We start from the raw sequence: 13,703 nt of genomic DNA, 5'->3' as shown, positions 1-13,703 counted from the left end.
TCAGGATGTTCTGAGTCAGATATTTGGTCTGGCCTCACCTGGGACACTCATGGAGCTGTGGTCAGCTGGCAGCTAGCGTGGGGATGGGGGACTAAGTCACATCTGGTGGTTAGTGCTGTTTGCTGATGTTTTTCTAGCAGGCTTTTTCAGGTGGCTGCAGGAAGGGTTCCAGAGTGAAAGAAGCATTTATTTGATGAAAGCAAATTACAAGGCCAGTCCATATTCAAGCAGTGGGAAACAGACTCCATATCTGATGGAAGGAGCAACAAATTATGTAAACGTTTAAAATCTACCATATATACGATGCTTTTCCTCATAGCTTTCCAAAACTGTCTCCCCTTAAAAATAACCTCTTCAAAGAGGCCTATCCTAACCACTACATTTAAAGTAGCTCTTCACCCTCCCTTCCCTATCTCTATTTCATTTCTTGGTTTTTCTGTCATTACAATTATCCATTATTTCACTGAGCAGGAACGTAATTAACTCACATCTTTATTTTTCCTGCCACAATAGGATAGACAACTAGGTTTAACAAAAACTGGAAGAGCAAAGCACTTCAAGTAAAAAGTGCTTTACTAAACAATGAAAATAATTTTTGTCCAGACAGAAAAAAAATGACCTATTTTTTTAAATTCAAGGTAGAAAGTAAGCTGCAATGTTTCCAAGTCAGTAAATTTAGGGCTTCAGTCTCCAACATTAACATACCAGTTTAGAAGTATACTTTTTAAAGACCACCCCAGACACAAATAAATAATCCTTCAACTGAACCTCTGGTTTGCTCCAGTGTGTAAGAGAACTCACTCGGGATAAGGTTCGAGGGACTTGTTTCCACCCATCAAAGCATTGTGGCAGTCAGTGTGGCAGTCCCTGTGGCCTCAAGCTATCCAAACCCTGGGCCACTCTAGCCCATCACCGCCTCACAGTGGGGGCCCTGAGACGTGGCCAGACGACTGGCATCATGCCTGATCCCAATCAATCCTGGTACAGAAGGTTGTACTATAAAGCATAACACTTTTCCACCATATAGTCTGCTCAAATAAAAAGAGATCAAGTCGTTACAGAATGTTTTTCCATTTTATTTTTTTATGAATGACAGATCTACTCAATAATTTTATTCAGTTTATTTAAATAAGGCTAAGGCTACTTAAAAGATCTTTTACATACAAAAATGTACATTACAAGGTTAAACTTTCTGTACTGAATTACAAAACCTGCACAAGCATTTAATAAAAGAGCACACTTAAAAACATTTTGACCATTTTGTAGCCTCTAAAAATTACTGAAGTGGCACAGTAGTAAATAGAGGAAGCTCTTAGATACATATGATTTAATCTACTGGCAGTTTTACTTAATGTAAGTTTTTAAAAAGGTCATTGCTATTGAGTGAGTCTCCAGACCAGTTTTAGAATCCTCGCTCAAAACTTAAGTCAACCAAAATATTATTTCAAATAATAATTACAATTCTGAAGAATTTTAATACTAGCAAAAATATTATGGCCCCATAGTAGTAGTTGAACCAACTTTCCAAAGTGCCTGGTAGCTGTCGAGATTAATAAAGCTATTTTGGTAAACTGTACTGCCTTTACAGCCACTGGGAAGCAATTTAGGGCCCCTGGTGCTGCAGGGGCTTGAGATTTCCAGAATTCACACAGCAGTCTATGATCCCTCAAATGTAAGAGGACCCGGGGTCATCCTGTCTTCACTCCTCAATGAATGCATAGGGCCAAGCATTAGGATGTACAAACCTAAGCCTGATGCTTAGTGTCTGCAGAAAGGAGGATGGAGAATAGAAGCAAAGAAAGTCAAAATATGGGAGAAGGGAGTAAGAAAAAAGAAAACGGGGGACGAAGAAGAAGGGAAAGAAAAGAACAAGACCACCTGCCAATGGCAGGAAGTAGTAAAGTGCCTGTAACTACACCTCAGAAGCCACTCACTCACTGACTTGACCATTCAGTTGCCTACCGAGATAATAAAAAAAGGTGGCTCTGTTGGAATATGAAATCAGTAGCAACAACATTAACCCATGCTAGTGAGTTGAGGGTATTCCAAAGCTGTTTGCCATTCAAATCGAGTCCTTCTAAACTTCAAAGCACACCACAGCAACCCTTCAAAACCTAAGATTCCCGACACTTCTGCTTCAGAGTCCCATCATTCGGGAGGCTTCATCAAGTGGAGGAAGACATTTCAAGACAAGCTCTATCTATACACCTGGAGAAGGCACAGCGCTCTAAGATGTCGGTATTACGTACTACACAGTACGTGGTTTAGCACTTCTCCACATTTCAAACGCAAAATAGCTCAAGAATATGCTGCTCTATTAGCATTGATTCTGAATGTTCATAATATAAACTTCAATTTGAAGCAACAATGTTACACAGTTCAGCTGTTATTACCAACCTACTCTGTAAGTTAAATATACAAATTAAAAATTAATTTTATTGAGTAACTAAAAATAAGTTTCCACTGACGTGAAACTGTCAAATGGCTAACTCTCTCTTAACTAAGAGAGAAATGCAGATGAAAGCAGAAGGGACAACCGAATTATCAAATATAATTTGTCATCCTACCCTAAAATCTGTACTTTTAAAATCTTCCTTAATATACAGTTCTGTAGAGGGTTACAGTTGTCCTTCAGTAATATCACACATATCAGCACTGCAGATAACTACATATTCACTCATCTGGCAGAACATGAGTAATTTATGCAACACAGAGTATGTATCAATTTTGTCTTATCTGTACAGATTTATAGTCTGGATAAAGGCAGAATGGGTAAAAACTGTAGGGTTCAAGTTTTAGTACAGTACTTACCTGACAGGCTGAATGAATTTTTTGTAAGGCTATTTAATAGCTGAACTAAAATACTTGTTTTAACAAATCAAAAGAATCATGAGACTGCTGTAAAAAGTTAATGAAAAGGCGAACCCCAATTTGAAGATCAGTCATATAAGGAAAAAAGTATAAAGTATCCTTTGCACTTAGAAATACAAGGCAAAAAAGTGGACAGGAGGACGTGTGGCTATAAGGTATATCCTATGTTCCCACTGACTTCCATCACACGACTGGGATGATATCACTGCTTTAACCCAAGACCGCAGTGGGTAATGTGTGTGTGGCAGCCCTGTGGGAAGCTGCCTGTTACCCCAGCAGGGAGCCCCGTCTGGCTGGTATTCGTCTCCTACGCGGTCATTCTGCAGTGACTGCTGGCTTCGGCCATCGTCTCTTCTGCCTACTCCAGATCATGCTAAGCTTCCTCTCTCCCCACCGCTATCCCTCCTGGACTCTCTGAAGTGCTGGAATTCCATCCCCCTCCTCCTGTTCTCTAAACCTTCTGCCATCAGGTACCACCTCAGACATGACTACCTCACCTCAAGATTTTAAAGTTGGTTTCTTTTTGAAAGGATGAAGCTCCTAGGAAGGAGTGACACCTGAGCTCCCAGAGTGGGATCACAGACTGCTCATGAAAAGAGTAGTGAGGACTGCTGCATGACAAGGACATCTTAAAGGGTGGACCAGCTGTGAGACTGACCAGTCAATTCCTAATAGACCAATTCTCCTATGACTTCAAGGGAAGGAGCAACAGCAAGCACTGATTTCCCTTTTGATTTTTATGGGAATAAGCAATGTAAGCACTTAAAGAACAGCAATTTCATCTGTATATTCTGAACAGTTTATTGGCAGCACTACAAATATGCTTTTCTTGGTGAACCTTGAGGAGTTTGGCAGTATTTACTAAAATATTGGGATAAACTGTTAAATTCTTTTGCTAGGGAAAAGAAATAAAAATTGTGAACTTCTAAAATATTTTGAGTTTAAACAAAATCTCAAATTTCCCCAAACACTGAAACAGAGTAATGAAAATAATTCCTAAAATTCATCAGATGCTTTATATCAGACTTGCAGCTAATGATTGACTAGGATCAATATAAATGACTTATACTAAGTCATCTGTTTAAAAAGAAATCCTTTCCTAAAAAGGGCACAAAAGGCAAAAATTAAAAAAAAAAAAAAAAGAGGAAGGGAGGAAGGGGAAAGGAAAGACTATTTTTTTAAACCTAATTTTAAACCTCTTAAGAAAATTCCACAATAATCAGGATCTCTGTAAATACTGTCAATATATGTGAACTTGCTTGAAAAACTACAGTTACAGTTATATTTACATTTTTGGAAACTTTCCTTCAGGGCCATGTAACATGTTGTATCTTCCTCTTTGCTTCTGGGGGCTTCAGGTTATTCTGAAAAGACATGAACAGAGACCAGTTTATACTTGCAGAAATGTCAGAGGATAGCTTGAAATGAGCAGTTTAAACCACCAAAGTTTACTACTAATAAACGAATGGTAGATCACTGCTGCCATCTGGTGGGAGATTTTAGGAGATTAAGTGAAAAAGCAAGTCTCCCCCGCTACCCATTTTTTCCAACTGTGGTTCTCAAATGTTTGCATATTAGAATCACCCACAGCACTTATAAACATGCCCAGACCTGAGCCTTATCCCAGAACCAATTAAGTGAGAATCCACACAAGGTGGCGGGGTTGAGGCTCTGACTTCTGTCTGGGTTTGAGGGGGTTGAGGCTCTGCCTTCTGCCTGGAAGCTCCCCCAGGTAATCCTAAAGTGCATTCAGAACTGAAAACGACTGAGGACTCCAGACCTGCTTCTTCCCTGCCTACCCCATCGCCTTCCACAACCTCACAATCCAAGATCTTACTACTAGTAAGAAAACAGTAAAATCACACCTCTGAAAGAGTAAAATGTTTCTGAGTAGAAAGATGTGTTTAAAGAGACCGAAAAAAAGATCCTCGAGGCTCTTATTTTAATATTTGAGGTCTAGGTTATTCTTCCTTTTTTTTCCCTTCCCCACCGACACCCTCCTCCTCCTTCCCACAAAAGTGACTGAAGTAAGTAGAGAGGCAGCTTGGTGTCATTAGAAGTTCATGCACTGAGGTCAAATGGGTCCGTATTCAAACTGCAGCCTGGCCACTTACTAACTCTGAAACCCTGGACAAGTTTATTTAAACTCTGAGCTTCTATTTCCTCATCTGTGAAATAAGAAAAAGTACTGTGCCATGTCACAGGGTAGCTGAAAAGATGAACTAATGGAAGAACTAAGCACTGGCCAGATTTACAGTAGTCCTCTTTCTACTATTTTAGAATGTCTGAACTACTCTGAGTTTTGATCCCTTTGACACACAATTCTAAGAGGATAATAATGTCAAAGTATACCATAGAAATACTATAGACTGAATGCGTGTGTCCCCTCAAAATTTGTATGTTGAAACCTAATCCCCAACATGACGGTATTGGGGGTAGGGTCTTCGGGAGGTGCTTAAATCACAAGGGAAGTGCTCTCATGAATGGGTCCTCAGAAAAGAGACCTCAGAGAGTTTTCTTGCCCCTTCTACCACGTGAGAACACACTGGGAAGCAGCCAAGTATGAACCAGAAAGTGGACCCTCACCAGACACTGAACATGCCAGCACCTTGATTCTGGACTTCCCAGCCTCCAGAACTGTGTGAAATGTATGTCTGTTATGCAGGTCATCTAGTCAGTATTATTTTTGTTATAGCAGCCTAAACAGACTAAGACAAGGAATAAAACCTATAAAACCGCTGGATGTTTAAAAGTAAAAATCATTTTCTGAGGAGCATAGGGAAGAATCAAGTAGGTTTATGTGTATGTATATACATATAATACATATATACACATGTATGTATAAACACACATGTATATATATACATATACATATATATACCATCTCATAAATTAAACTCTAAATAAACTCTAAATTTATTGCCTATCTGTACCAAATTTGCCAGTATATGAAATCCAAGCATCCAAATGCTTAACTATAATACAGTCTAACACAGTACATCTCCCAAATTTCCCCTATCCCTCCAAGGACAGGTAAACATGAGGGGAAGGGGAGGTCCATGATAAATCCTGAACACTCTAGTGTGGTTTTAAGGTAAATGTAAAACAGACAGACTGAAGGTCAAGCTCTCAAATGCTACTTAATAAATATATGACTCAACAAATCGCTTAACATTCTGAGCGTTACTAACAAGAATTATTTTTCTCTTTTAGTTCCAAAAATGGTTAAAGGATCGAAATGAGAAAGTCTAGGAAAAGTGCCTAAGACATTTTAAGCAGAAATAACTTGAGTGGACTTGAAAAAACGTTAACTTATCATCATGGATTTTATAATTGCCAAAGTCAACAGGAGAAAGGACACGAAAGAGACCATTTACGAGCTCAAGACCTGCCTGTGTCCCAGCTCGCCCACCCCGGCTCCGCTACCCGCTCAGAGACTCCTCCGTGCCGCTCTCTTCCTAGCACGGAAGCCGCCCCGCACTTACCACAGCCTCAGCTTCTTCTTTAGGGGCCGCTCGCTTTAACTTCACGGGAGTAGCTCCAACAGGGGACAAAGGTGGGGACTTCACAGGACCCAAAGGACTTTTCCTATGCGTTAAGTCATGGTTCTGTTTAGTGTCATTATTATTGTGTTCCATTTTATTGTTCATAGGCAAATTGGAAGACAAAATTAGGGGTGAAACACTTGAAGAGGAATTTGACAATTTTCGAAAGGCATTACTGGTAAAGCTTGCCTGAGGGGGAGGCCTGAGTCGGTCATTATCTCCATTCTCTGTCTTTCTCACTTTGATGCTTGTACTTGTTGAACTTCCATCAAACACAATGAGGGGTCTTTTTCTTAACCCATCTACAGTGCTAGTCCTGAAATCAAAGAGATGCATTCTTGAAAAATACCATCTGCAAAAAATGGCAAACTGTCTGCAGGAACTCAAAGCTAAAACAATGACCAGAAAACATTTATTGGTAAGACTGATCTATTTTAAGTAGGACTACTGGGAATGAAATATTCTATGTTCACCCTAAATGAAATGATAATTTTCTAATGCTTCTAAGTATAAGATACTTATTGACAAGAAACTTAGGTTAGCTTTAACATACACACAAGATAGATTATTTTTAAAACATCAACTAATTAACCCTAGAACTTAAAATAAGATTTCCTAGTAACTAAAAAAAATTTTAAGTTTTAAAAACCACCCCATCTAATTGATAGGGTTATCTTGACTATGTGTATCAGTTATTATTTAAAAAGGATAATGAACTATAAAGCTATAGCAAGACTACCACAGTCATAGTCTACAATGAGAACATTCTATTCTATTTATCAATGGTCTCTAAAGCCAAGGCACTCTCTAAATTCTACCTATAACATTTGTGTAATGTTAATTTTAAAATTTCGCAAGTCTTCATTTTAGCTTCTGAAAACCTAATTTCCACTCTGAATCAGAAAGATAAATAATAAAAGCATTCACTTGTCCACTATTCATTATACCTCAAGTGAAACAACAGATTTATGGGGGGGAAAAAAAACCTTTTAATTAAACATGTAACAAGAACTTGAGCAGTCAGTTATTAGGAAGAACACTTCAGCCTTGCTACTCAAAGTGTGGTCAAGGGACCAGCAGCATAATCATCACCTTGGGAGCCTGATAAGAAATGCAGAATCTGGGGCTTCAACCTGTATTGATTCAGAATCTGCATTTTAACCAGATCCTGGGTGACTGGCCAAACTCACCAATTCTTAGGTCACCACTGAACATCATCTGGTAGAAGATATAAAATCGGTTTCCTATATACACACTGCCGCTATGGAAGGGAAACAGAGGGCTCATCAGAGAGAGCAGGGCTCATCAGCTTGTAAGAGTTCAACCTAAGATCCCAGAGGCACACTGAAGTTTGAGAAGCACTGCACTGTTGATCTGGGCCTAGCTCTATGTGACCTGGGGCACATCACAACACTTCTCTAATTCAACAATACCTGACGATGTCTTAGATCCTTCCAGCTTTAATGTTTTGAGTCAAGAGTCAAATTTGTCATTTTTTTCAAAAAGTCACAAATCCGAGCCCCATGTTGGGCTCCCTGTTCAGCGGGGAGTCTGCTTCTCCCACCCCCTGCCACTCCCCTGCTTGTGCTCTCTGTCAAATAAATATGTAAAATCTTAAAAAAAAGTGTCACAAATCCTTTCCAAAAGGATACTGAGGAGCTTAAAGGGACTGTCATATGAAGTAACAGATTTGAAGCTTTGCTTAGGACAATGTGCCTGAATGTGCAGATCAAGAAGAAAATACTTTATTAAGAATCAACAAAAGAAAGAGGTGCCTGGGTGGCAAAGCCGGTTAAGTGGCCAATTCTTGGTTCCAGCTCAGGTCATGATCTCAGGGTCCTGGAATGGAGCCCATCGGGCTCTGGGCTCCGTGTTCAGCTCAGGGTCTGCTTCAGGATTCTCTCTCTCCCTCTGCCCCGCCACCCCCCCCACGCTCTCTCTCTAAAATAAATAAATCTTAAAAAAAAAAAATGAATCAACAAAAGTAAAATGAAGATGTATTTGGCATAATCCATAGATTTACAAAAGCTAACACTAAATGTAGCCTGTACCAATATATAACCATCAAGCTAAAATGATGCCCAATCTGAACTGAATGTGTTCCTGATCAAAAGACACTTTCTTTTCCAAACACCTATGAGCATACATGTTATATTCTTCAACTGTTTTCATACCTGGGGAATACTCTATCAATAATGGGTTCTTCTTTGTAACTAGAGATTAACACCCCTCATCAACTCAGAGCCAGCATTCTCCCTCACCCTCAGCCCTCATTCCACCTTCTCCCACAATCACTGGTGCGCTGCCAATGACAGTACCTTACAAACAGAAGGCTCTAAAAATAAATTCAGTAATTAATCAATAGCACCCACTTGTGATAAAATACACAGGAAAAGCAGTAACTACCCCACCCAGGGATCTTAGGACACTTTGTCCTCATTAAACCATTTATCACTGTTAAAGAAACATAACCTCCTTTTAAAAAGGAAATTCATTTGCTTGTGGTTTTATGAAAAATTTTCTGAAATTTAAAAATCTTAGTGTCCCTGAAGCCATATGACAGTTACTTCATTTCTTTATTATTCAAAGACCTTTAAGTCTTGACTCCACTTTTTTCTCACAATTCAGCAAATCTTTTTGGTTCTACCTCCAAAATACATCCAGACTCCAACCACTTCTTACCAAGTTCACTACTTCGGTCGAAGTCCCCACCATCTATCACCTGGATCACAGTACAGCCTCCTGAATGATTTCCCTGTTCCCCTCACCCCACCTTAAATCACTTCTCAGTACAGCAGCCAGAGTGATGCTGTTAAAATGCACATCAGATGATGTCATCACTCTGCTCAAAATCTTCCAATGGCCTCTTATCTCAGAGCAAAGCCGAAGTTCTCACAATGACTAACAAAGCTTTACGCGATCCAACCAACAATCTCCCCTACTCACCTCCAGTAAACCTCTTTTCTCTACTTTCCCCTTGATTCTCTCCACTTTGGCCTTGATGGCCTCTTGTTGTTCTTAGTTTATGATGGGCACACTTCTGACCCAGGCTCTTGTATCCTGTCTGGAATGCTAGCTTGCTTTCCACCATCTACAGGTTTCTCTACTGAACTGTCATTTCTCAGTGAGGTTGTTCCTGACCACTTTACCTAAAATGGCAATCTGTATCCCTGTTTTACTTTTCTCCTTAGCATTTATGTTTATCACTATGTAACATACCATATATTTTACCCATTTTTTTAAATTATGTTTCTCCCAATTAGAATATGAGCAGGGAATTCTGTCAGTTTTATTCATGCTATAAGCACAGTGCCTGGTGCTCAATAAATAGTTACTGAGTAAATGAATTTTTCTTACCTAAGTTTACCTGGAGAAAAAAAAAAGAAAAGCAAAATTGTTAAGTCATATAAGATAAAAACCAGAACTGCTAAAAATTACCTTTTAGTCTCATTTTTCATCTCATGTTGCTCTCTTTTCTTTTCCATCATTTTCCCCCACCTATTCTTTGGCAAATCTCTTTGAGGCAACGGTATTGCGTGCTGAACATAAAGATCAGTGAGATTGTCTTTGTTTATTCTTATGTCACTTTCAACAGCTATGTTCTTCTGTGGAAAAGGAAACAAAAGTAATTTCAAAATAACAAACTTCATAATTACTACCTACCTAACAGGGTAGAACATTCCTGCTTAAGTAACAAATTTTATAATTATAAAGTTTAATAATTATATATTTTATAATTTATTTGCCACTATACAATTTAATAATTAAATTAAATTAAATTAAATAACTTATTTACTTATAATTTATAATATTTAAAACTTAATATAACTCATAATTTACATTTATAATTCTATTATACAATTATTATGTATTTGCCATAATTATAGAATATGTTATTTAAATCTGAGTTTGTTATTTAAGTTGTATAGGGACTTATAGGGACTTCAAGTACACTGCAGTCCTACATAGTCCAGCAAGAAGTAGTATCACAGAGGTTAACCTCTGCAAATATTAGGTTCAGCCTCATCTTAAAAGACAATGTCATATGTTCTCAGCGTGACAAGGACTGTAGTCCACAACTGGTCAGCCAGTGATCAGGCATGGAGACCATTTCCAGTAGCATCATCTTAATCCATGAAGTAAACTGAAAATGGGAGACTGCCTGGGGAAACCAGACAAAAAAAAAAGCCAACAACGATAACAATTACTACATGCTGTCAAAAAGTTACCCAGAGTGTGACTATCATGATCAAAGTAGTGGGCTGGAGGTCTCACCCTATATATTGTTTCCCATGTCTCCCTAATAATGCTTCTGAAATTGAAGTCAACTACCAAGATTTCAAATGGCCCTACAGATGGACACTGCAGTCCCCTTACTTATGACCGTACTGATAACAGTGCATCATTACAACCTGCCCCTCATGTTTTCACCAGTCCTTTCAAGTAGCTTCCAGTCACTGTCCAACCATCCCTGTCTAAATTACCTCATTCTCCCTCACTTTCCAATTTGCTTTCAACATAATGGAAAACACGTGGCATAAGGAAAAGAAGTAGTTATGGATAAAGAGTTTGGATTTAGGAAGGAAAATGAGGATGGAAATAAGATCATGGACTCTTCATCTGCAATTCAGAAAGGCTTGGAAACATTTGTGTTGAGTTTAACTAGCAAATCAAGCCCATCTACGTCCTCTGATAAACTTATCCCGATTACTTTCTTCTTCAAAATTTAAAAGTACAAATATTACTTCTCTCTCTTATACTTGACCACCATTTGTTATCAGTTTTCACCCTCTATTCACTCAGAGATATGGAAAAACCCTGGAGAGAACCCTGGATAACACTCCCAGAGAATTCACAGGCACCTTAGTTTGGGAAGCACTGCTCCAGGGTGGTGGTTCTCAAGCTATGGTCCCTGGGCTAGCAGCAAGAACGCTGAAAACGCCAATTTTCAGGCCACACCCTGGACCTACTGAATCCGACACTCTGGGGATGGAACCCAGTAATCTGTGTTTTAACAAGCCCTGGGGGTGATTCTGACATACCTAAAAAGTTTGAGAACCGCAGGTGAAAGGTAACAGACCTCAACAAATTCTACTTAGTAGGGCTTAGGGAAATTAGAGAAAGAGTACTGAGGGCTAAACACAAGGAAAGCAACAAAACATGCTATTTAAAATCACAAGGAGGAGCGCCTGGGTGGCTCAGTCGTTAAGCGGCTGCCTTCGGCTGGGGTCATGGTCCCAGGGTCCTGGAATCGAGCCCCACATCGGGATCCCTGCTCGGCGGGAAGCCTGCTTCTCCCTCTCCCACTCCCCCTGCTTGTGTTCCTGCTCTCGCTATCTCTCTCTCTGTCAAATAAATTTTAAAAATAAATAAATAAATAAATAAATAAATAAATAAATAAATAAATAAAAATTAAAAAAATAAAATCACAAGGAAACTTTCAGTAATTCTCTACCACTTTAAACCAGTTTCATCCTTCTTTTGTCTTATTTTTTGTTGGTTATCTGAGGCCACATTAGCTCGAAAAGAGGAAATGCTGCATCGAGAGCCGGGAGTCCGGAATTCTCCTCCTGCCTGCACCATTTAGCGATATGGTGTCACCTTAAATAAGTCACTTTACTTCTCTGAGACGCAGTTTCATCTTTAAATGAGGTGAGAATATAAACAAAGGGCGATTTCTCCGATGCTTTCCAGCCCTGACAGTCCCTGATTACTACCCTTCATTTCTACTACGATTTTTCCCCCGGCCCTTGCTCACATATAGGCCCCGGGGGTCGCCTAGAACTCCTCTGTAGGAGCCATCAAAGACCCAAGAGGGTAAGTCCTGATTCCCAGGAATTCCTGATATCCTAAGGACGTCTCTTTCCCGAATAGGGGCGTGGGGAGACCTAGTCGGTCCGTGTGGAGTGGAGAGTGACACAAACCGGGCGGTAGGGGCGACGGCGGCGGGTGTGTCCGCTCGCCACTAAGGATTACTCGGGGCCAACTCAAGTCCGAAGCCCTTTCCCAAAAAGGCCCACCCGCCCGGGCGCGCCCGACCTGCTCCAAGGTGAGGAGAAGGAACTCCTGGGACAGCAGCTCCGGGTGCAGCAGCAGCTCCGAATCCGTGCAGCTGCGACCGCCCACATCCCCCGCCATCGTCGTCGCCAGGAGACCCCGGCCGGCTACCCACAAGGCTCCACGAAGGAAGCGTCCCGGAAGTGACGTGCGGGCGGAGCCTTAAGTGTGTCGTCACTCCTGTTGCGCCGCGCGTCCCCTTCCGCCTCTGGTGGCTTGCCGGGATGCTGGAATAGATCTTGCTGAGGGAAGACTCCCGTGGCCTAAAGAAGTGGAAGGGACGTCTGCAGAGAAAACGATTGGCATTTGACGTCTTGCAAGAAAAGACAGGAAAAACGAAGTTCCCAAAGCGGGCCACGATTGGTCGCGCTTCCTGTGACGTCTAGTGGCAGAGGCCAAAGGGATTTCTAGGGCAGTCTCGCGGGAAAGAGGCGGGGCAGCCAGATGTCCTTTACCCTATAAATGGCACTGATAGCGTCTGAAACGGTTTTGGTCTTTTTTCAACCTGCTTCTTTGTCTTCTAATCCTCCTTCAAGACGATGAAGATCTTAGGCCTGAGACTTTAAATCCTTGTAACCCCATGGCCTCACACATAGTAGGCGCTCAAGTATTCCCTGAAATAATACTCCGACTTAACCTGCTCACGTATGAAAATAGTAAAACCGCCAGTGAAACAGCCAGACATTTGTTAGACATTAACGATGTGCCACGTACTGGATTTAATATGGATAATCTTGCTTCTCAGAACAGCACTCTGAGATATATGTTACGAGAATGCTTATTTTCCAGGTGAGGAAACTGAGGCATAAGATAATTTGCTGAAGATCAGAGAATGAGGAAGTAAAAGACTGGCACTCAAGTGCGTTTTCTCTGCACTTGTAACTACTGTGAAGTAACAGTTTTAAACAAATTCTTGTAGGTTTCAATGATGATCTAATCCCTGGTAATTCACCAAGAAATGTCTTCTACTATTCTTTCATCTTTTGTGGAAGAGATATACATCCCAAAATATTCACATTTAAAACTTCCGTCATGTTCTAAGTGCTTACTGTTTGCAAACTGTATGATGTATCATCTTACTGGAAATTATTGCAGTAAAACATGTGAACAACTCTGAGGATGCTAAAAGAAACCTTGAAGAAGCATTGGGAAATAAGTGAGATGCTAAATCAAAAAGATAAGTTAAAGCTGAGAGGTGTTTTGCAATTTTTCTTAACCATTTATGTATAT

General features: G+C 40.2%; 1 protein-coding gene across 2 annotated transcripts; it reads right to left on the bottom strand.

Moving 5' to 3' along the window:
- Positions 1-1,060: 1,060 nt before the first annotated feature.
- Positions 1,061-12,751, bottom strand: CUNH2orf49 (chromosome unknown C2orf49 homolog). 2 transcript variants are annotated; one of them, XM_025869082.2, is made up of 5 exons: positions 12,456-12,749; positions 9,855-10,021; positions 6,606-6,732; positions 6,357-6,479; positions 1,061-4,235 (listed from the first exon to the last, which is right to left on the bottom strand). In XM_025869082.2, exons 1-5 carry the CDS (start codon positions 12,552-12,554, stop codon positions 4,179-4,181), a joined length of 573 nt encoding a protein of 190 aa, XP_025724867.1. In that variant the 5' UTR covers positions 12,555-12,749; the 3' UTR covers positions 1,061-4,178. The 2 variants fall into 2 exon arrangements, with proteins under 2 accessions (XP_025724867.1, XP_025724866.1); XM_025869081.2 differs by having other exon boundaries at positions 6,357-6,732; positions 12,456-12,751.
- Between the last annotated feature and the right edge of the window lie 952 nt (positions 12,752-13,703).

Source organism: Callorhinus ursinus, unplaced genomic scaffold (assembly GCF_003265705.2).
Source record: "Callorhinus ursinus isolate GAN/ISIS: 27379988/994484 unplaced genomic scaffold, GSC_fseal_2.0 scaffold10, whole genome shotgun sequence".
Taxonomy (NCBI): Eukaryota; Metazoa; Chordata; class Mammalia; order Carnivora; family Otariidae; genus Callorhinus; species Callorhinus ursinus.
Note: the sequence above shows the minus strand (reverse complement) of the source record. Positions and strands in the feature narration are given on the sequence as shown.